Source organism: Panthera onca, chromosome D4 (assembly GCF_046562875.1).
Source record: "Panthera onca isolate mPanOnc1 chromosome D4, mPanOnc1 haplotype 2, whole genome shotgun sequence".
NCBI lineage: Eukaryota > Metazoa > Chordata > Mammalia > Carnivora > Felidae > Panthera > Panthera onca.
Genome location: NC_138351.1, coordinates 64348534 through 64371686, shown reverse-complemented (window position 1 = coordinate 64371686; position 23153 = coordinate 64348534). Strand labels below are relative to the sequence as shown.

Here is a 23153-nt window from a genome sequence, read left to right as displayed (position 1 = left end):
GTGGTCTCATGGTTCATGAGATGGAGCCCCCCATGGGGCTTTGTGCTGACAGTGCAAAGCCTGCTTGGGATTCTCTCTCTCCCTCCCTCTCTCTTTCGGCCCTTCCCTTGCTTGCATGCACACACACTCTCTCTCTCTCAAAATAAATAAACTTAAAAAAAAAAAGTTTTTAAAAATACTAATAAGAAAAGAACCAAGCAGCAAAAGAAAATAGAAAGGGAACCAGTGTATCATCATTGAAAAGCCCAGAAAGAAACAAAAAAAGAAGCCCTGGAAGGAAGGGCTGTTCTTCACTGTTCACTCCGTATTTGCAAGATGTAGCTGTGGTTTATCCTGAGCTGGTACAGCTCTTTCCTGGGAGCCTTGGGAATCTTCCCTTCTTCTGTGAACAAGCAGTTCATCTGTTCCCTCAAGGTGGTCATGGACTTGAGAGGCCTAAGAATGCCAGTGACTCTTAAGATCAAATTAACAATCAGACCCATCTATTCTTCATCACCATCTAAACATGTATGTAATGCGAAGTACATACTAAGGTAACCACTTTAGCGCACGGTCTGTTACACTCCTCAGTGCACATATACACAAACACATCTTCTCACTACACAACTAAGAGATTCCCAGTTTTCCGGCAGTGCACGGGGCAGGAAATTCTATACTTTTCTTATTCAGATCCCAACTGATGGACTCTTCTGAAACAAGAAAGAGTCTCCAGGACCCACGCAGGGGACGCACTCTAGGGCCTCAGGAGGGCCCCTGTCCCTTGTGGTTTATCCTTTATGATGACTCTCACTCTTTTCTTCTCTGGCACCCCAGCCTTGCAGCAGCCATTTTGGTTATCAGATAGGTTTTGCACTGAGATGCCTTTAAAGGTCTGTATTGAGGGAAACGGCATGCACTTTTTATCCTTGTTGGGAATTTTATTTAGCTAGAGCCTCTTCATCCCAAGGATTTAAAGCCTGATGGAAACTTTAGCTCATGAATCAAAACAGCCCTCCAGAGCTAAAAGCTAGCTGTATTTGCATAACAATTTAGCAGCTCCAAACAGCAGGGCAAGGTGAGGTGAAATAAATTGCCAAGGTCATGGTTCTCTTGAAGTGGTATTGAAATTCAGAACTGTTGGTCCCCAGCCTTGCTCCCCCGCCCAAGGATGTGTCTCCTACCCTCCTTCTAAAAGATATCAAGGCATAAAATAAATGTACTGTACGCGTGGAAACCACAGTCGTGCCCTTACCCCTCTCTTTTGCTTCTAATTTCAGATGATTCAGTTCCTGGAGGAAGAGACCAAATCATAACCCACTGACTCCACTGTATTACCATACAAATGAAAGAACTTACTAGAAACGGTAATCTGGATGGGCTCTTGGTCTAAACTAGAAACTACTGTTGACTGTGCTTGAAACTCTAAAAGTATTTTGAATCTCTTTAATTTCTGGATCAAATCATTGCTTCCAATTCACTTTTTAATTCCGAGAACCCCAAAACGTAGGGAACCCTTCAAAACCGCAAAGGCCCACGTGCCCGAGAGAAGGAAGCGGAGATTAAATGTGTAAATGATTCTGGCTTTCGTGCCCTTACTAGAAAAATCTTTAAAGCGACACATCGAAGAGAAGAAGCTCGTTCAAGTTGCAGCTTCTCAGAACCTATCCCGGCGAACCACTGGATTTCGGATTCCTCAGGCACAACTCCGAATTCGGCATTCTCCGCGGCTCCGAGACCTCGCCCTCTGGGGTCGCAAGGAATTTCGCAAACCGAGACGCGTCGCGGTTGCGGGGAGCGGACTTTCCGGGGGCGCGGGAAGCGCCACCCGGGAATCTCCCCATCAGCGGGCGTTTGGCGCAGCCAAGCGACAGGCTGGCGCCAGGGCTCAGCAACAGGGAGGCGCCGGCTGAGGCGGGGAGAACTTTGCGCTCCGAGCAGAACCACCCTTTGCTGGCCAGTCGCGTCGCTCCGCCGAGGAAGCAGGCGGCGGCGGCCACTGGGCGGAAAGGGGAGCGGAGCAAGGAAGGGAGGAAGTAGCGAGACAGGAAGAAAGATGAAGCCAGCGCTGGGGGGCCCCGCCGGAGGGTGGCCGACGGCGGAGCAAGGACGATTTGGCTTGTTTTTCGCACCCCGGGCGTGAACGCCTTCTCCTGAGCGACCCCAAGGAAATAAGGGGGTCTCGCCCGGGCAGAAAAGGGAAAGAAAAGAATCCAAGTGAGCGCATCGCCTCCTGGGTCGCGTTGGCCCCTAGGAACTCGGGCCGCCTCTCAGCCCAACCTCCCCGCGTGGCCGGACGCAGTGCCCGAGCCGCCCTGCAGATGGGGCGGGCAGAGAACGGGCGTCCAAGCCGCGGGTGACCAGCGCCGGCCCGCCCGCCTGCCTGGCTCCGCGCAGGGACCGGGCGGGCGGAGGATGCGCGGCGGAGGGACCTGGGCGCGCTAGGCTCCCACTTGGATGGCCCCGGGACCGCTTCGGCTCCTGGGAGCGCTTTGCCGGGAGGAGTGAGCCGCCGGCGGGACCTGGGGGCGGAGACGTGAGGCAGCGGCTGCAGGGGGCGAGCCGGGCGCACGAGGGGGCGCGCTTTCTCCCTGCGGGTCTCAGTAATGAGGAGACTGAGTTTGTGGTGGCTGCTGAGCAGGGTCTGTCTGCTGCTGCCGCCGCCCTGCGCTCTGGTGCTGGCCGGGGTGCCCGGATCCTCCTCGCACCCGCAGCCCTGCCAGATCCTCAAGCGCATCGGGCACGCGGTGAGGGTGGGCGCGGTGCACTTGCAGCCCTGGACCACGGCCCCCCGCGCCGCCAGCCGCGCTCTGGACGGCAGCCGAGCAGGCGCCCAGCGGGATGAGCCCGAGCCAGGGACTTGGCGACCCCCGGCGCCCTCGCCGGGCGCACGCTGGTTGGGGAGCGCCCTGCACGGCCGGGGCCCGCCGCGCGCCCGGAAGCCGGGGGAGGGCGCCGCGGCGGAGACCCTGTGGCCTCGGGACGCCCTCCTCTTCGCCGTGGACAACCTGAACCGCGTGGAAGGGCTGCTGCCCTACAACCTGTCTTTGGAAGTAGTGATGGCCATCGAGGCGGGCCTGGGCGATCTGCCGCTCTTGCCCTTCTCCTCCCCAAGCTCGCCGTGGAGCAGTGACCCTTTCTCCTTTCTGCAGAGCGTGTGCCACACCGTGGTCGTGCAAGGGGTGTCGGCGCTGCTCGCCTTCCCCCAGAGCCAGGGCGAGATGATGGAGCTCGACTTGGTCAGCTCTGTCCTGCACATTCCAGTGATCAGCATCGTGCGCCACGAGTTTCCGCGGGAGAGTCAGGTGAGAGGAGTGGGGACGCCGCTTGGGGGCCGGGACCTTGTGGAGGGGAGGGGGGACTTGGGGCTTTACAACTTTGATAATGTTATAGGGGTCGGACCATATCCGTAGATGGTTGGTAGAAGGACCTCAGTAAAAGTAAAATAAGACAGTTTAAGTGCGGATGGAAAGAAAATGATAGGTAGGGGTAGCAGATGGAAGAAAGGAAGTGGGGGGGAATAAGCGAAAAAAATCCTCCTGTTTTGACCAGCTGAGCAACCCTAGTGGATGCTGGAGGGAAGTTAGAACTCAAAGTTCTGGATCGTGGAGAGCAATAGAGGTTCTAAAGACTAGCGCGGGGGTGTGGGGTGGGGTGGGGATGGAAGATCTCAGGCAAAGCTAGAGCCTTTCATTCCCTAGAGGAATTGAGAGCACATGGCGGGAAACGCAGCATCTGCTCCGATTCCTGTGGAAGGTGTGCCTGAGGCTTGGGCGGGGGTGGAAGGAAGAAAACCTCCCTCAGAATTCCTTTGAGTCAGTCAGTAGAAAATCTGCAACTACTACGGAAGCAACCGGTAAAGATGTGTGGTTAATTAGGCTTAGGCATTGGAATTCATTAAAAATACCTGAATGGATGGGAGGAACGCATTTGGGATTGGTGGTTTTTGGTTTGTTTGTTTGTTTTCCCCTATCTTCTTTCTGTGTGATGTGGGCTCAGAGACTGGTTGTATGCAGTTGCTGTGTTGAGCCATTTCTGTCTCAATTATCTAGTAATAATAAAAAAAAAAATCTAATGATTCCATTTCTTAGGGGTTAAAAAATTGAATATATTTTCAAGAAAAGAAGCTATTTGTGAACTTACTGTTGAAGATAGTGATATTGAGGACCTGAGGGCAGAGTCCTTTCAGCAATAGGAGTTTTCTGCATTTTGCTCATTACTTTTATGAAAATATCAAGCTAAATTTAGCCTTGCACAAAGTATTTATGAAACAAGTAGGTAATTGTTGTTGGCCTCATGTTAAAGATTGAGAAACTAAGGAAAGTTTTGGTCAGTGTGTTGATAAAAGAGTTCAGACACTGGAGAATTTCTGACTGTATATCATTTTACTATCCCTTTGGCTGAAAAAAAAATTTCTAATCTCTCTTCCTCCACTTTTGATATATATAAACAGAGGTAAAAGCTCAAATGAGTAAGGCCAAATACAAGTGAAAAGTTTGATAGAATCTATGCATAAAATATCAAGAGAGCACTAAAGGTTTCTTTTTCTAGAAAAATGGATCTTACATTTTTAATCTTAGGAAGGCCGGGCACCCGTTACTTTCAGCAGTTGCCCAGAATATTGCTATTTAATGCTGAACTATAGAGATTTGATCTGCAGAGTGCAGGCTAATTAACTTTTATCTAAAACATTTCCGTCACCTGAATCTGAATGACTATAGGCAGCAGATGGGAAGGCATGGAAAACACAGGTGCACCAGGCTGCCAATGGCCAAAGTGTTATAAACATGAAGTTGCATCCATAGGGTGCATCATTATTAATATATATGCAGAATCAGATTGAACGAAATGCGAGAGTCAGCATCGCTTGCTTCTCATCATTGCTTCTTTATTAATACTTCATAAGTTGCCAATAGTGTTCAGTCTCCAGACTCCATTTCCATTTGTAGATTGTTTGGCAAATCATAAATAGCAAGAATTTTCCCCAAATTAGTGGTTGTCAGTTAGGAAGGAGATTGTGTTCCATGATGGGTTTGTGCAGATATAGCACAGTACAAGGGGACCAGAGAAACCATGAAGCAGCGTCTAGAATTGGACAACTTCAAAGCTTTAGGACCACTGTGGGAACAGTCTTCCAGGGACAACCCTTACAAGCTGACAATAAAATGAACACTCTGCCAAGCACATTTACTTCTGTATTTCAAATCAGAAATGTATTTTAAATCACATTTGTCACTGTTATTTTCATGGTACACATCTTGAAAGGGAGAGATTATTCTATTAACTCAGATCTTGTTTGCCCAAGTGACGTTTTCTTTCATTTGTCTTTGTATTTTATATTCAAACATATCTAACTTGTCTTGTTTTTAGTATATCATTTAAATGTCATTCTACAATGTTCTATATTAAGAATGTCCAACTCAATGCCAAGTCACTATAATACGTAATTTTAGGAGAGGACCATAATCTGCTTTCAGCAAAAATAACTGATCTTTCTTTCCCTTGCTTCTCCTAAAAAGTAGACCCATACACTGACGTGATTTAAACACACACACACAAGACAACTTTCAAAATATGAAACAATGTCAGAGTCATTTTAGGCATTAAATAAAATGGACTTAATTTAGCCACCATTCTCAGTGAATTCTACTGCCCAGTGACCTAATACATTGATTGGGCCAGGGACTGAATAAAGGATGCTAGCAGAAAGTGGAATTGTCTACACAACCAAGTAGAATAAAATTGTGTCTCTTATTCAGACAAGTCAAAATTGCTTGGAGCAGTCGCAGCAATTATTTCTCTCACTTTCTTTTGTACTGCTAGTTTCTTTCATATGAAACCTTTAATTAATAAATAATAGTTTTGATAGTATTCTACCACAGCTCATGAATGGAAAGAGATACCCCTAAAATGATTAAAACCCTGAGAAAAGCATAATAGTTTTATTTCAATTAACTATTTATGGAAACAAACACATTGGATCATCAGCTTGTAAGGAACCAACTTTATTCAGTGTGGGAAATCCATTATGAGTAAGATAATAAACTATCCACTTTGGAAGCCATATGTATCATCACCACATAAATAAAAGCTTCAGACAGCATTACACATAGGATAGGGTCAAAGCACGTTTCCATCCAAAAAATTGACTTTACTACACACTCAAATCTCCACTTGAGGCTAATTCCTTATATTAAAATGATAATTTCTTCTAAATTCTGTTCCCATGACCTTCAAATAATGATGTTGCATATGGATCCAGTTACATTTACATTTAAGTTATATATAAAGTTCCTATAATTGTTCTTTCTTCCTCTTCATCCCCAAACTACTTTTTCTTTTAGGGTTTTTGTATAGTTTCTCTAAAGTTAACTTCTTGAAATTCACCTGCTCAGGTAGTGACAGATACATATTTCTTTCTAAAATGTTTATCTCCTGTTAATTCCATATTGGTTCCCTTAGGTAGGGTTAAAGGAGTGATATAATTTGCTTAGATCCAAACTCTCATGCAATTAAAAAGTGACTGTGTCACTATTTTCAAATCCAGTTGAACATACCAACTGCAGTTTGCCTGTCTCATGAGTCATACATGCTGTAATCAGTCATATATGCTGTTTAGTCCCATGGAAATACAAGTATTTCAGATGTTCCCCTTTCTCTGACAACACAGTGCTAAGTACAGAAGCTTATTTATTAGAATTTGGCTAGCATAGTGCCACTTTTGTATGATACAGGGACCAGAACAATGATACCACTAAGGTGCAGGTTTTCCCTCTATCTGAAAGTATACTTTACTATCTGAAAGTATACTTTACTATCTGAAAGTAAAACATTCCTGTGAACCCTTTTGTAAGCCAAAATGGCAGAAAGTGAAGAGTATTCTCCACTTTCCAAAAGTTCATGTAATGTCACTTCGCTTTAAGGAAAGACCTACATTAGCACCTGTTTTCCATAATGGAAAAAAAATCAGAAGAGGATTTTCACTTTCATGAAAACAAAGTGGGATAATGTAGAGTTTCAGAAAGTGAGAGATACCTGTAGTGCCCCTTTACCCAAGGTTTTGCTTTCCACTGTCAATCATGGTCTGGAAGCAGATCTCTCCTCCCCTGACTTAGTGTCAAAAGGTCAATAGTAGCCTCACTGCATCACAACGCCTATGTCTTTCTCCTCACTTCATATTATTACATAGGCATTTTATCATTTCACATCATCACAAAAAGTGAATTTAGTACAATAAGATGTTTTGAGAGAGAGACCACATTCACATAACTTTTATTATAGCATACTGTTATAATTGTTTTATTATTAGCTATTGTTAATCTCTTAATGTGCCTAATTTATAAATTAAATTTTATCATAGGTATGTATGTACAGGAAAAAAACCACAGTATTCATAGTATAGGTGCTATCCCTGGTTTCAGATATTCACTGGGGCTCTTGGAATGTATGCCCCACAGGTAAGGGAGGGGTACTACTATATATAACTTAGGTGCATTATTAGGGGACAAGTAAAGGACGTTTATTTTTAACAGATTTTCTCTCAACTGTATTGGTTTTCCTTGACTTGCTTCATGCAAAGCACTGCTGTCTGTCCTCTGAGGGAAATATATTCTTCTGCAATTCATGATGAATGGCTGATAGTAGCACCTAATTGTTGCTGACTTGAAGATAAATGATTTCAAATTAAATGTCAAGTGATACAAAACTTTTCTTAGAAGTGATCTTTTACAGATTCCTCTTGAGGAACAGAGACTTGGGACTAATTTGGAAGTTTTTATTTTTAATTTGGGGATTTTTTTAATAGTACTTAAATTTTTTTTTTTTCAGATAAATACATCAGAACAGACTAGCAGATACATTCATTGGGCAATTAATCTGTCTCACCCACTTTTCTTTGTGTCTTCCGCAGTATAATCATAGAGAATATTTGGTTTTGACCTTCTTTGACTCATCTTGGAGTTAATTTATGATGAATCAACTGAACTGAGTATCTGAATCATCTGAAGACCAATTTCAATGTCCCTTAATGTTTTATCTTTTGGTGTTGTGCAATCCACCATGGATTTTGTGCCATTAGATCTTATTTCATGAATACCTCCAGTCAAATTCCAATAATGTTGGTTAAAAGGGCACAATATAATGGAAGGTATATTAAATAATAGTCAAGACTCTCAGTCTACTTCTGCCTTTTACTGGCCATGTAATCTTGGGCAAGTACCCAAGTTCTATATACCCATTCAAATGAAAATGAAAATGTGTTGCTGAGCTCCATGCTTATCAGTCAAAAGAAGGTACTTACCAATCTGACACAGTTGTTTTATAAATCAAATAAGAAAATGAAGTACTTTGGGAAAATTTATAGTATTAGCCCAATGACTGGTAGAGAGGTGTTGGTTATGATCTGATAAGAATCATCCAAGTCTTAATTCTTCACTAATTCTCATTAGTAGTTACTGATCAAATTGGGATGTGATTCACAGTGTAACATGTCTTCATTCTCCACCTTACTGTCTACTCCCTCATTTTCTTCCTCTTTAGAGAAAAAAAAATAGTAAGTAGGTTTAGTCCTCCCCCAAAAAAGGGGGAAAAGAAAAAACTTTTAAGTATGTTGCACACTTGCCCCAAAATAGAGGACACGCCATAGGTACTATTTCTATACTGATGGCAAATTTTTACCTTTCGCACATCTAACGCAGTTTCTAGAGCCTTAGGTATTGCCTTAGAAGCCTCAATAAGATGCTCAAGGTTTTTCAGAAATGTTGGTCTCTCACATTGGTCATAAGTTTTTCCTGTGAGCAAACTTACAATAATAGATTGTTTATGAGACTATGGCCATACAGTTAACCCACTCCACCTACTATATCAGTAAGCACACTGGTTGGCTCATCTGACATTATTTTCACAGCAAGTCTTTCTTGATGAGAACAGCAGTGTGTTGGTCCATTCTGGCACAAGCTCCTTATCTCATCATGGATAGATTACAAAGAGTTTGCAAACCAGCTACTTTGAGTACCACGGCCCTAGATAATTATGTGGGGGCTCTCATAGCAAGGTAATGCTCAATTTGGTGGCATCACTAAATGTAGAGATGAGCACCTCATCGTCTCTTCTCCTGCCTGCTCTAGCTTCTGCCACTCACATACACAGAAAATTAGAGGAAGTGTAGAGCACCAGAAATGAGGCGCTACATCTATAAAAGTAGGCAAGAAGGAGGAAAGAACATCTCAGCATCTGCCATGTTGCTTTTAGAGAGAATGCATGAATAACAAACTAATGGAAATCTTTAAGCCACTGATTTGTCTTTCTCAGATCTTTTCTTTATGGGGTAGTGGGAGAAAAGAGCAATAGGGAAAAGGTGAGCAAAGAGTAAGCTAGCTGTCCGCCCCCACTCTTGCTTCTTCCCTCCCCTTCACCCAACCTAACACCTCAGCCAGATTTTCAGGTCTCCTTCTGAATGGGCATGATTCAGTCACTTTCAGAGGACACTGTGATCTTCTGCATTGAGGGAGCAGGTTGATCACACGGACCTGGACTGGTATTGCGTCAACTGGAGTAAATACTGATACTGAAAGACTAGTATCTGGTTTAGCCAGCGATGGTCTACTGGTAGAGATGAGCCTTCAGAAGTTCAAGTAGTAAAGAATTAAGCAGGATGACTTCATTTTTAGTCAGGCTGAATTATGCCCAATTGTTAGTCTTTGAGTCATACATTTAGGAACAAACTAAATCATATATATTTTTGTAGCATTTATGCTTTTCAAGTCTTCACAAATGTGCTCACAGAATCCTCCTAACAGCCTTGTGAAGTAGAGAACAATGTATAGAAAACATACAGGGTGCTAGAGAAAGCTATGCATTATAGGATGTGAGGAGTCACCAAGAAGAAAAACAGACTAATAGCTTCTTCTACATTCAGTGTATTTGTTAGCCTACAATCCAAGAACAGACTGGATCCATCACTGCTTTTGAATTACCTCAGAAAGAGGATAAAAGAGAGCAATATATACTTCAGGTTTGATTGTTAAAAGCATATTTCACACTAAATAACCAATAATGGGAATTGAATTAAATGAATCATGATATAGTTTTACAGTGGAGTTCTATATACCCATTCAAATGAAAATATATTGACATATATAGAGAAAAATATTTTATAATGTATGTAAAGTGTGACCTTGATCCTATAAACGATGAAGTCTAGAATTTTATTTATAAAAATGATAAATGTGATTGTAACTGGATGATCTATGCTTCCCTATCTGTGCTCCAGTTTTTTTTAAAGTATGTACTACCTACATGATTAAAAATATTAAGAGAAAAAAAGACAAGTTACCTTCACCTTTCCTCACCAATTCTTTCAATACTTCAATATGAAAATATAGATTTTAGGAAAAAGTAAATTGTAGAGCATGTTTACATTTATCAAAGTCCTTTCCCATCTTTTTTTTTTTCATTTTATTCTCACAATTACTTTGTAAGGTAAGCAGGACAAATAGTGTACCTTTGTTTTGCAAGTGAGACAATAATAACATAAATGAAAGAAATACAAAGTAAGAGTTAAGGAAAAAGGTTTCTGAGAAGCACAGAACTATGTCTGAATCTTAGCTTTACAACTTTCTAGACATTTTACCTTGGGAAATATGCCTCAATTTCTTGATCCATGAAATACGACTATCTCAGAAAGTTATGGCGAAGACAACAGCATGTATGCGAAGTTCTAAGCACGGTACCTAGAGCACTGTGTGTTCTTACTATGTCAGTGATCATTCTTTTAATACAAAGGGTTGGCATGGCAAGTTTAATAAAAAACTAAAATTATCAGAGTAAGTCCTCAAATATCCTGGGTTGCTCTCCAGAGTACCTCCAAATGCATTTTCAATATGCACGTGATAGTCAAGCTTAGGAGATCCAGTTCCAGTGGACCAACCCTAAGCAAAGCAAAGCAATCTACTGTTTTGAAACCCCACTTAGGGGTCCAATTCACTGAAGTGCGTTCTCAGCTTAGGTATATGTAAAGTTGGTCAGCAATGAGGTGAACTTTGAGGTCTAGTTTCAACTAGTTGCTCCTTTGTATTGGTTCTCAATGACTGGATCTTTGGATTGGTTATGTCAGAGATAAAAAATAATGCTCTATTTCTATTAGTTGGTGTACGTGAGGAATTCATAACTCTTGCCTTTATCCACTAACCTAATTTCTCATAGGAGGCTCCCAGAAATTAAACTTAAGAAATAGTAGAACCATGAGCCAATTGATATTTTAGACTTCTAGAGGAAAATGAGGTTGTGAGAAAGGGCAGAGTCTCACTTGACATGGATTGAAGGTTCAGAAGTTTCCCATTTCATACAGGATTTATCTGTACTAAAGTAACTGATTTGTGGCATGTATTAGCTCAAAAGTTTAGGGACAATAGCACTATTATATATACTAAGGCTTACCCAAAAAAAGATACCCATAAGGCAAACTGTGGTTTATTGAATGCTGACGAATCAAAACTGATGCATACAACTTTGAGGGACTTTTTAAATGCATATTGCTGTTCTGATTATAAAAGTCATGAATACATGTGCACTGCTTCACATGGGTGTCCACAGATAACCTTGAGTAACATTTTGATATATTTTATTCTCTCAAGGCTAATGGTTTAAAATTTTTCTAAACCATTGGGTACAGTTAAAGAAAGCCTTACTGTCAGTCCAAATGGGCTGGACAAAAGGACAGGAGAGGGGAAAAATTTTTTTTTTGTTAACTTTCCAAAAAGTCAGAGTTGATAGGGCCTTTTGAAACTTGGGCACTCCAGGGGCGCCTGGGTGGCTCAGTCGTTTGAGCGGCCGACTTCGCTCAGGTCATGATCTCGCGGTCCGTGAGTTCGAGCCCCGCGTCGGGCCCTGTGCTGACAGCTCGGAGCCTGGAGCCTGTTTCAGATTCTGTGTCTCCCTCTCTCTGCCCCTCCCCTGTTCATGCTCTGTGTCTCTCTGTCTCAAAAATCAATAAACGTTAAAAAAAAAAAAAAAAAAGAAACTTGGGCACTCTGAATTGATGGTATTTCTATATTAAAAGGTGGTATTTTCCTTTGTATGTGCAACCTAGCTTTATATATTCAACATTCTACAAGTGGCTGTGTCTGTACAGTTCCAAACAATGGCTTGGTCTGGATCTTTCAGTGCCATTCCTAAGAATGACTTGGAAATGGGTTGCCACTACTCTCTTCTCAGTTTGGGATGGTCATTAGCAGAACTTCCAGTGTCAAGCACTTTCAGGGCCACACAACCTACATGCAGTCTCTTGCTGTTTTTTGTATTGAAGGCCCCAACCCAAAGCCAAACAAAAGTGGGGTTAATACTCTCCAGATTAAAAATAAAGAAATTTTATCTGATAAACAAAGTGAGCTGCTCAGCATGTCTTCATCTAACAGAATCACAATCTGCCTGTTGCAGAATTCCATTTGTTCAGTCCCAACCGGAGGTGTTTAAATAGGGATTCCATTAAACAAAGAATTTGCTTCTATATATTATGAATTTAATAGGTTCAGACAGAGAGCTGTTATTGTTTTGATACGATACAAGAAATTCATTTGAGTCACGTCACACACTGTGTTATACACACAAAGAAAAGCTTCAGTGTATACCTGAAAATGAATGATAAATCCATGTCTGAATCAATCCAGTGTGCCTTCATCTGGTTGCAGGCACAGAGAGCCGTCTAGTGTTCCCTAAAATACAGCTTTTAGGTAAAGCATCCTAGAAATCCAGCCTGACAAGGCAGGAAAAGGATTCCAAAGAGCTTTTAGTCCATGTCCCAGCCTTTTAAGTCTGTGGGAAATCTAGGTTAATCCACCACAGAAAGGACCTTCTTTTGCCTTCTAAGAAGATCCAACAATCTCTGTTCTTTGGCCACCGTACCTGTAATTGCAGTTATAAACCTTAAAGTAAGACTATCTTGAAAGTGTATGTTTCGAGGGGTTGGGAGGCAAATGTGAATGACTCTTACCAACTCTAGGAAGGCAGTGGCTAATTGTTGTAGTAACTGTATTTACTATCACTTTGGTTTATAAAGCAACTTGAAAAGATGTAGCAATTTTATTGTGTTAAGCATATCATTTGCTCCTTTATGTCCAACTATAAAAATTTTATGTCCTTTGTGGATAATTCCAAAAATAAAAAAATACTAAAGAATAAAATAAAAATCACCCATAAACCTACAACCCAGAGATTTAGACATATGTATGTGTGGTAAAATTGGGATCCATGCTATTTTATGATTTTTAAAATGTATATTATAAACATCTTCCTGTGTCATTAATATTTTTTTCATTATTTTTAATGGCTATATAATTTGCCTTGGAATAGATTGTTTCATTTGTTTGACCCCTGTTGTTTGAATCCAGGTATTTCCCCCAAAAAAATCAGTAACACTTTAACTAATGAGACTTTACCAGCCTGGTCCTTCTTGTAGTTTTTGGTGCTATGGAACATCCACTGCTTGAGTTCTAGGACATCATCATGGTTGGGGTTTATTGTGTGTGTCTTTTTTTTTTCCGGCTCTTTCATTATCTTTCACTGATTATACTTGCTGTCTTTGACCACTTGTAGTAACAATCCTAAGGCTGTGCTAAAATGATAGCTACTAGCTCTGTATGAAAACATTTAAATACATTTAAATTAATTAAAATGATATAAAATTTAGAACTATCTCAGATGCTCTCACCCCATTTCAAGTACTCAGTGGCCACATGTGGGTAGTGGCTACTGTATTTGACAGCACAGATACACAACATTTTCTGTCTTCATAGAAAGTTCCATTGGACATTCTATTGCTGTCAAAGGGCATGCAGTTGTAAGAAGCAGAAACTCATTCTGTGGAGCTCAAAAGTGAGGAGTTTATGCTGAAAACTGCAGGAAAATGACAAGGAAGAAAATTGCAGGAGCTGCTGGAAAGTGGTAGGGCAGCTACTCTGCCTGTCTTCTGGGGCCCAAAAGCTCTTCTTCTCTTGGCTCCTTTCTTCACATCTGCTCCATCCTTCTCTCTGGATACCAGCTTCTTCCTCTGCCCTGCCATGACTTCTGCATGAATGTGGTTCTGATTTACTATGATGATTAAATGTAGCGTGAACTCAGTAGGATTTACAGCTCTAATCATCTGAGCAGGGTAAAGAATTAGAGAATGACTATGGTTCTTCACCAAGGCCTTTCTGAAGAGGTGACATCTGAACATAGAATGAAGTAAGAAGTGAATCATGCAAATTTCTAAGGGAAGAGCATTGTAAGCAGAGAGAACAAAAGTACAAAGCTCCTGAGGTAGGAAAGAGCAGAGCAAGAAATGTTTGTTGAATAAATGAAAAAATGGGCTATCCTTAGGTACTATCCTTTATGACATTTGTGAGTGGGCACAGTTTCAAAGAAGGTATAACTAGTGAGGCAGTACCCAGATCTGGGGTACTCATATACATGGGTATTTCCCAAGGTTTGGACACCCCTGAATTTGTCTCCTGGCATAGGGCAATACCAGGAATTTCTAACTGGAATTTCCAGTTCTATCTCATTCTCACCTTAAACTCAAAATATCTAAAGATACCTAAGGTTGTGCCCCCTCTTACCTATAAACAAGAATTCTCATACCATCTTGGACCTCTCTCTCTTCTTCTCATCAGGTTCTGTTGCCTTCCTTTGAATACTTTCCATACCTTCATCCTTCCTTCTTTTCACAAGACATTAGCTGCTCCCACCAATATTCTTGAGTAGCCTCTAGATCTCTAGTTTCTTTCCCCCAAGCCATTCTACAATCTTCTGAAAGCAAAGCAACTTGCATTCATTTATTCATTCTTTATTTTAAATTTTTTTAAGTTTATTTTTGAGAGAGAGAGAGAGTGTGTGTCTGTGTGTGTGTGTGTGTGTGTGTGTGTGTGTGTGAGAGCAAGTGAGGGAGGGGCAGAGAGAGAGAGAGAATCCCAACCAGACTCTGCACTGTCAGTATAGGCCTGTTGCAGGGCTCGAACTCACAACCCATGAGATCACGACCTGAGCCAAAATTAAGAGTCAGGCGCTCAACCAACTGAGCCACCCAGGTGCCTCTTCATTCTTCATTTTTTATTCAAGTATAACACACTAAGCTTCATGCCAACTCCCTGCTCAATGTCCATCTTACTATTGCAATATCATCATCCTTTTTCCATGTCCCAACACTCCTGAGGGATGAAACACACACCTTAATCACAATGATGCACTACAAGAGTAATTCACAAAATTGGAGCAGGGTACACTGAGCTTAAGAGAACGTATCAGATTCTCCAAGTTTTGTGAGTATAGTTCAAGAGTATTCCATCCCTCATTCTCAAGATTCTGACATGCCTCCCCTGAAGCCAGAGAAACACAGGTTAATGATGAGCAAACTTACAGAATCTGGTCCTCAAGACCTTTCACAAACACGTGCAAATAACTCTTTCCAATTCATGACATTCTTTTGGGATACAGGTGCCCAGAAAGCATAAAATCTCTAGGAATAGAAATGTGTGTGTGACATAAAAAAAAATCAATAGATGTAAATTATTATATTAAAAAGCATTTCTCTATTATATATCTATATAGAAAGACAGGTATATACCCAAGTTGTCATGATTTGCAGATGAATTAAGCTCCTATTCAGAATTGATTTTTCCATTGAAACAATGTTATCTGTGGCTGTTAAGACCTCAGGCCAGGCCACAAAAGCCTGTTTGACCCATGCTATAAGAGAATTCTGGTAATAGTGTTTCTGCAGACGCTGAACACTATCTGTTACAGGCTCTTTTTGTTTGAGACCAAGGGGATATGGAGTGAGGAGGCCAACCAGAAGACCTGACTTTAAATTATCATTCCAGAGTCATCTGTACAGTCTTGGAAAACATCTCCTGAGTCTCAGTTTTTTAATATTATAAATTATAAATAAATAGTCCCTCATTAAGCAGGTATTGGTTGTGTACTTACTATACTGTTTTAAAGAATCGATATGGGTTGCAGCAAATCAATATACATAAAAACACTTTGTAAATTCAAATTTAAAAAACAGATGAGAAGCATTCTTACTGAAGCATCTGTTTCATCACGAAGACGCTTGTAGTTCCGCTTTTGGAAAGCCAGGACATATCTTCTCCAGTGCTAATTTGGCCATAGGAATAGCCCACCCTTGTCCTGCCCTCCTACACTGAACCACAGTAATCCCACTGTAACTTCAATGGTCACCAGCAGCTGGAAAGGGAGGAAAGGAGGGCAGGGTGGTTTCACACTTTCCAAATGGAGACTTTAAAAAGTGCTCAGGGCATCTGGGTGGCTCAGTCAGTTAAGCATCTGATTTCGGCTCAGATCACCATCTCACGGTTCATGGGCTCGAGCCTTGTGCTGGGATTCTCTCTCTCCTGTTCCTCTGACCTTCCCTCATTCGCTGTCTCTCTCTCTCTCTCTCTCTCTCTTCCTCTTGAAATAAATAAATAAACAAAAAAGTGCTCATCCTAGCTGCTCGTCTCAGGCCTGAGGAGGGGAAGAAAGGGCTTTGAGGATCTGACAGGATAGGAAAGCTACAGCCAGGACAAGGTTGGAATGAGAGACACTTTGGAAATCAAATATTAAAGCTCAGATTGCCTGCTAATATTCATAAAAACACATTAGTTCAGATTTAAGATTTCATCAGTTTCTAAATAATATTTCATAATGGAGTGGGATCCTGGAAAATAATCAAACCTCATTCTAGCGTTCACTCCAAGTCTGCCTTTAGCACTTGCTGGACAGCAGCCACTTAAAAATCTTTTCCTTTCCTTAGGTCAGAACCAGTTCTGGATTCACCGCCCCACCCCCACCCCAGGCCAGGAGAGCCCTTAGGATCCTCTTTATGCAAAGTAATGCTGGGAAAGATCAGGAATAAACCAGCAGGCTTACCCTTGGCCACACCATCCATGCCTACAGTATTTCACTGTCCTCCTAGCTGACTTCTCTGCCTCCAGTTTTGGCTCTTCAGTTACATTCTCCAAGCGACTGTCAGAAAAAGAAACAGTTCACTGGCCTGCTTAAACCTGGTTGCTCCTCCCTAAAAACTACAGCCTAGTTTCCCATTTCAGGGATTGTGTACTGCCTTCATAAGTTTTGCTATATCTCTGCATCACCTGTTGCCATTAATTTTTAAAATCACTCTTTTTACTTAAATAAGTGTATTAAAAAACATTTTTTATCATCGCATTACTGAAAAACCGGTCCCCCTTTCCATAAATAGAAATAAGTACACAAAAGGGACACATGGGTGGCTCAGTTGGTTAAGCGTCCCACTTCAACTCAGGTCATGATCTCACAGTTCAGGAATCCGAGCCCCGCATTGGGCTCTCTGCTATCAGTGCAGAGCCCGCTTTCAGTCCTCTGTCTCCCTCTTTCTCTGCCCATCCCTAGCTTGTGCTCTCTCTTTCTCTCTCTCAAAAATAAACATTAAAAAAAAAAAAGATTCTTAAGAAATAAGTACACAATGAAATAAGTACAGCATGAAAATAAAATCGTTCCAGCTGGGTAGGTAGCTGTGCCTGAGCCCTTCTTCAAAAGGGAAAATTTCCAGGTGTTAGGGAAGTGTTGAAGGCATATTGACACCAAACGGAGGCTTTCTCCTAGATTTAGCAGAAGGATTAAATACTAATTGAGAAGGGATTAACATTCTCACTGTGTGATTCAGTGTTACTTAATGTCAAGTCCCTGATCAAGATCCTCTCATGAACCGCCTACACTCTGCCAGCCTCTCACCTATAGGTTGAATTCTAAGCAGCTTAGTGCGGCATTCAAGACCCTTCATTATCTGAGCCTTGATTAGCTTCTTTTTCAAAACATTTTTTCAAATGTTTCTTTATTTTTGAGAGAGAGACAGAGTGCGAGCAGGGAAGGCGGCAGAAAGAGAGAGGGACACAGAATCTGGGGAAGGGGCAGAGGAAGAGAGAGGGACACAGAGTCCGAAGCAGGCTCCAGGCTCTGTGCTATCATCACAGAGCCTGACATGGGGCTCCAACTCACAAACTGTGAGATCATGACCTGAGCTGAAACGAAGTGTCAGATATTTAACCAACTGAGCCACCCCGTTGCCCCTCTTCTCATTTCTTCTTGATACTAACCCTTTGCCCTTGCACTCTGCTCAACAGTGCCTAAATGCACAATGCTGTTCCAAGCCTTGGCACATGCTACTCTCACTCTTTGGAATGATCTTTCCCCTTGTGTCTGCCTGAAACTCCTATTCAACCTTCAAACCTTTGCTCAAATATCACATATGCACCGTTGACTGCCCGTCCTCTCCCTGCCACAGTTAGCCAATTCCACTTTTGTGGGACATCCTTCTTTTCTAGATCTATCAAACAGCAGGGTAATTATTTATTAACATGTGTCTCTGTCCTCCATTGAATTAAACCCTAAGCTTCTAATATAGTGCATGGCTCATAATAGATGTTCAGTGACTGTTGACTAAAGTGAATGAATGGTACATATCCATCCCTTCCAGTGTAACAGAACTAAGTACAGTAATCCCTATGGGAAACCCACTGACTGTTCAGATGGGATGATGTGAACCTAAGAAAGTGTACCACCTTATGAAAAAGGATGCTCATTCACTGTGGTGGATAGAGTTCATGACCACCCAGAATTTACTGTTATGTAGAACAAAGCTGGAGGAGTAAGGCCTTGGGGAAATTGATTTTGTAAGAAGTAGAAAACCTGTTTCTACTACCCTATTAAATTTTTTATATATCTTTCATTGTCCCCAAATCGGTTTTCAATTTCCTAGAGATCACAAGTGACAGGAAAATGACATTGTTCTCATGTCTGTGAGCCACTGCTTTCCCAAATTTTAATCCCCCCTTCAGCCAGTTTCACTATATTGTATAGACAAAGATTCTTGACATGTAAAATTAAAGAAAGTCAGAGCTGATGAAAAGTAAAGTTACTGGAAATAATCACCAGTTAAGAAGAGAAAACTCTAGAATTGTATTTCATCCTGTCATCCCTTGTCAAACAAAATAATCAGGAAATCAGACAAGAGTTCAGTTCTGACTAAGACTAACCAGTTCTATTCCTGGCTCAGTTTCTTTCATTAAGTATAACTCCTTAGGCTTTCAGACCTCTGGAGTGGTGGCCATCTGTGTGTTAGCAATACCCAGATAACTTTTCAAAATGTAGATTCCCAAACATGAAAGCCCAACTTATTCCCCTGGGTTTGGGGCACAGAAATCTGTCTAAAAACCAACAACTTCACAGGTGATTGTGTCCACAGGTGATTCAGAGTATCATATTTTGGGACACCATTATCCTAAGAGTCCCCCCACTAAAGTGATTTTCACATTGTGACCAGGCACCACCTGAAACAAAAGCCCAAGGAAATTTTTTCTTACTTTCCATAATTTATTTATTTTTTATAATTTACATCCAAGTTAGTTAGCATATGCTCCAACAATGATTTCAGGAGTAGATTCCTTAATGCCCCTTACCCATTTAGCCATACCCCTTCCCACAACCTCTTCAGCAACCCTCTGTTTATTCTCTATATTTAAGAGTCTCTTATGTTTTGTTTCCCTCCCTGTTTTTATATTATTTTTGCTTCCCTTCCCTTATGTTCATCTGTTTTGTATCTTAAAGTCCTCATATGAGTGAAGTCATACGATATTTGTCTTTCTCTCACTGACTAACTTCGCTTAGCATAATACCCTCTAGTTCCATGCATGTAGTTGCAAATGGCAGGATTTCATTCTTTTTGATTGCCGAGTAATACCCCATTGTATATATATACCACATCCTCTTTATCCATTCATCCATCAATGGACATTTGGGCTCTTTCCATACTTTGGCTATTGTTGATAGCACTGCTATAAACATTGGGGTGCATGTGTCCCTTCAAATAAGCATACTATGTATCCCTTGGATAAATACCTAGTAGTGCAATTGTGGGGTCATAGGGTAGTTCTATTTTTAATTTTTTGAGGAACCTCCATACTGTTTCCCAGAGTGGCTGCACCAGTTTGCGTTCCCACCAGCAGTGCAAAAGAGATCCTCTTTCTCCACATCCTCGCCAACATCTGTTGTTGCCTGAATCGTTAATGTTAGCCATTCTGACAGGTGTGAGGTGGTATCTCAATGTGGTTTTGATTTGTATTTCCCTGATGATGAATGATGTTGAGCATTTTTTCATTTGTGTGTTTGCCATCTGGATGTCTTTGGAGAAGTGTCTATTCATCTCTTTTACCCATTTCTTCACTGGATTATTTGTTTTTTGGGTGTTGAGTTTGATAAGTTCTCTGTAGATTTTGGATACTAACCTTTATCTGATATTTCATTTGCAAATATCTTCTCCCATTCCGTTGGTTGCCTTTTACTGTTGCTGATTGTTTCCTTTGCTGTGCAGAAGCTTTTTATTTTGATGAGGTCCCAATAGTTCGTTTTTGCTTTGGTTTCCTTTGCCTCCAGAGACATGTTGAGTAAGAAGTTGCTGCAGGCGGGGTCGAAGAGGCTTTTGCCTGCTTTCTCCTCGAGCATTCTGATGGCTTCCTGTCTTACATTTAGGTCTTTCATCCATTTTGAGTTTATTTTTGTGAATGGTGAAAGAAAGTGGTCCAGGTTCATTTTCCTGTATGTCACTGTCCAGTTTTCCCAGCACCATTTGCTGAAGAGACTGTCTTTATTCTGTTGGATAGTCTTCCCTGCTTTATCAAAGATTAGTTGGCCATAGTTTGTGGGTCCATTTTTGGGTTCTCTATTCTGTTCCATTGATCTGAGTGTCTGTTCTTGTGCCAGTACCATACTGTCTTGATGATTACAGCTTGTAGTATAGCTTGAAGTCCGGGATTGTGATGCCTCCTGGTTTGGTTTTCTTTTTCAAGATTGCTTTGGCTATTGGGGGTCTTTTCTGGTTCCATACAAATTTTAGGATTATTTGTTCTAGCTCTGTGAAGAATGCTGGTGTTATTTTGATAGGGATTGCATTGAATATGTAGATTGTTTTGGGTAGTATCGACATTTTAACGATATTTGTTCTTCCTATCCAGGAGCATGGAATCATGCTCATGTATTTCTTTTTCCATTCTTTTGTGTCTTCTTCAATTTCTTTCTTAAAGTTTCTATAGTTTTCAGTGTATAGATTTTTCACCTCTTTGGTTAGATTTATTCCTACATATTTTATGGGTTTTGGTGCAATTGATTTCTCTTTCTGTTGCTTCATTATTGGTGTATAGGAATGCAACCAATTTCTGTGCATTGATTTTTATTTCCTGCAACTTTGCTGAATTCATGGATCAGTTCTAGCAGTATTTTGGTGGAATCTTTTGGGTTTTCCATATAGAGTATCATGTCATCTGTGAAGACTGAAAGTTTGACCTCCTCTTGGACAATTTGGATGCCTTTCATTTCTTTATGTTGCCTGATTGCAGAGGCTAAGACTTCCAATACTATGTTGAATAACAGTGGCAAGAGTGGACATCCCTGTCTGGTTCCTGACCTTAGGGGGAAAGCTCTCAGTTTTTCCCCATTGAGGATGATATTAGTGGTGGGTCTTTCCTATATGACTTTTATGATCTTGAGGTATGATCCTTCTATCCCTACATTCTTGAGGGTTTTTACCAAGAAAGGATGCTGTATTTTGTTAAATGCTTTCTCTGCACCTACTGAGAGGATCATATGGTTCTTGTCCTTCCTTTTATTGATGTGATGTATTACATTGATTGTTTTGTGTCCCTGCCTCCCAGGTATAAATCCCACTTAGTCTTGGTGGATACTTTTTTTGATGTATTGTTGGATCCAGTGGGCTAGTGTCTTGTTGAGGATTTTTGCATCTGTGTTCATCAGGGAAATTGGTCTATAATTCTCCTTTTTAGTGGGTGTTTGTCTGGTTTTGGAATCAAGGTAATGCTGGCTTCATGGAAAGAGTTTGGAAGTTTTCCTTCCATTTCTATTTTTTGGAACACCTTCAAGAGAATAGGTGTTAAATCTTCCTTAAATGTTTGGTAGAATTCCCTGGAAAGCCATCTGGCCCCAGACTCTTGTTTTTTTGGAGATTTTTGATTACTAATTACTAATTCTTTACTGGTTATGGGTCTATTCAAATTTTATATTGCTTCCTGTTTCAGTTTTGGTAGTTTATATGTTTCTAGAAATTTGTCCATTTCTTCCAGATTGCCCATTTTATTGGTGTATAATTGCTCATAATATTCTTATTATTGTTTTTATTTCTGCTGTGTGGGTTGTGGTCTCTCCTGTTTCATTCTTGATTTTATTTATTTGGTCCTTTCCTTTTTCTTTTTGATCAAACTGGCTAGTGGTTTATCAATTTTGTTAATTCTTTCAAAGAACCAGCTTCTGGTTTCCTTGATCTGTTCTACTGTTTTTTTGGTTTCGATAGCATTGATTTCTACTCTAATCTTTATTATTTCCTGTCTTCTGCTGGTTTGGGGTTTTATTTGCTGTTCTTTTTCCAGGTCTTTAAGGTGTAAGGTTAGGTTGTATATCTGTGACCTTTCTTCCTTCTTTAGGAAGGCCTGGATTACTATACACTTCCCTCTTCTGACAGCCCTTGCTGCATCCCAGAGGTTTTGGGCTGTAGTGTTATCATTTTCATTGACTTCTATGTACTTTTTAATTTCCTTTTTAACTTCTTGGTTAGCCCATTCATTCTTTAGTAGGATGTTCTTTAGTCTCCAAGTATTTGTTGTCTTTCCACTTTTTTTCTTGTGGTTGAATTTGAGTTTCATAGTGTTGTGGTCTGAAAATATGCCCAGTATGATCTCGATCTTCTTGTACTTGTTGAGGGATGATTTGTGTCCCAGTATGTGATCTATTCTGGAGAACGTTCCATGTGCACTCAAGAAGAATGTGTATTCCAGTGCCTTAGGATGAAATGTTCTGAATATATCTGTTAAGTCCATCGGGTCCAGTGTGTCATTCAAAGCCATTGTTTCCATGATTTTCTGTTTAGATCATCTGTCCATTGCTGTAAGTGGGGTGTTGAAGTCCCATACTATTATGGTATTATTATCAATGAGTTTTTTTTTATGTTTGTGATTAATTGATTTATATATTTGGATGTTTCCACATTTAAAAAAAAATTTTTTTTTAACATTTATTCATTTTTGAAAGGCAGAGAGAGACCGCAAATGGGGGAGGGGCAGAGAGAGGGGGAGGCACAGAAACAGAAGCAGGCTCCAGGC

At 40.9% G+C, this 23153-nt stretch overlaps 1 protein-coding gene across 4 annotated transcripts in view; it reads left to right on the top strand.

Moving 5' to 3' along the window:
• The window catches only part of GRIN3A (glutamate ionotropic receptor NMDA type subunit 3A), a 287822-nt gene that overhangs the window by 114805 nt on the left and 149864 nt on the right, over positions 1–23153 (top strand). For all 4 annotated transcript variants that reach the window (XM_078436632.2, XM_060609162.3, XM_078436634.2 and 1 more), the window contains one exon: positions 1257–3281. In XM_078436632.2, the coding sequence (XP_078292758.2) occupies positions 2583–3281 (699 nt within the window). In that variant the 5' untranslated portion in view covers positions 1257–2582. The remainder of the gene's footprint in view (positions 1–1256; positions 3282–23153) is intronic.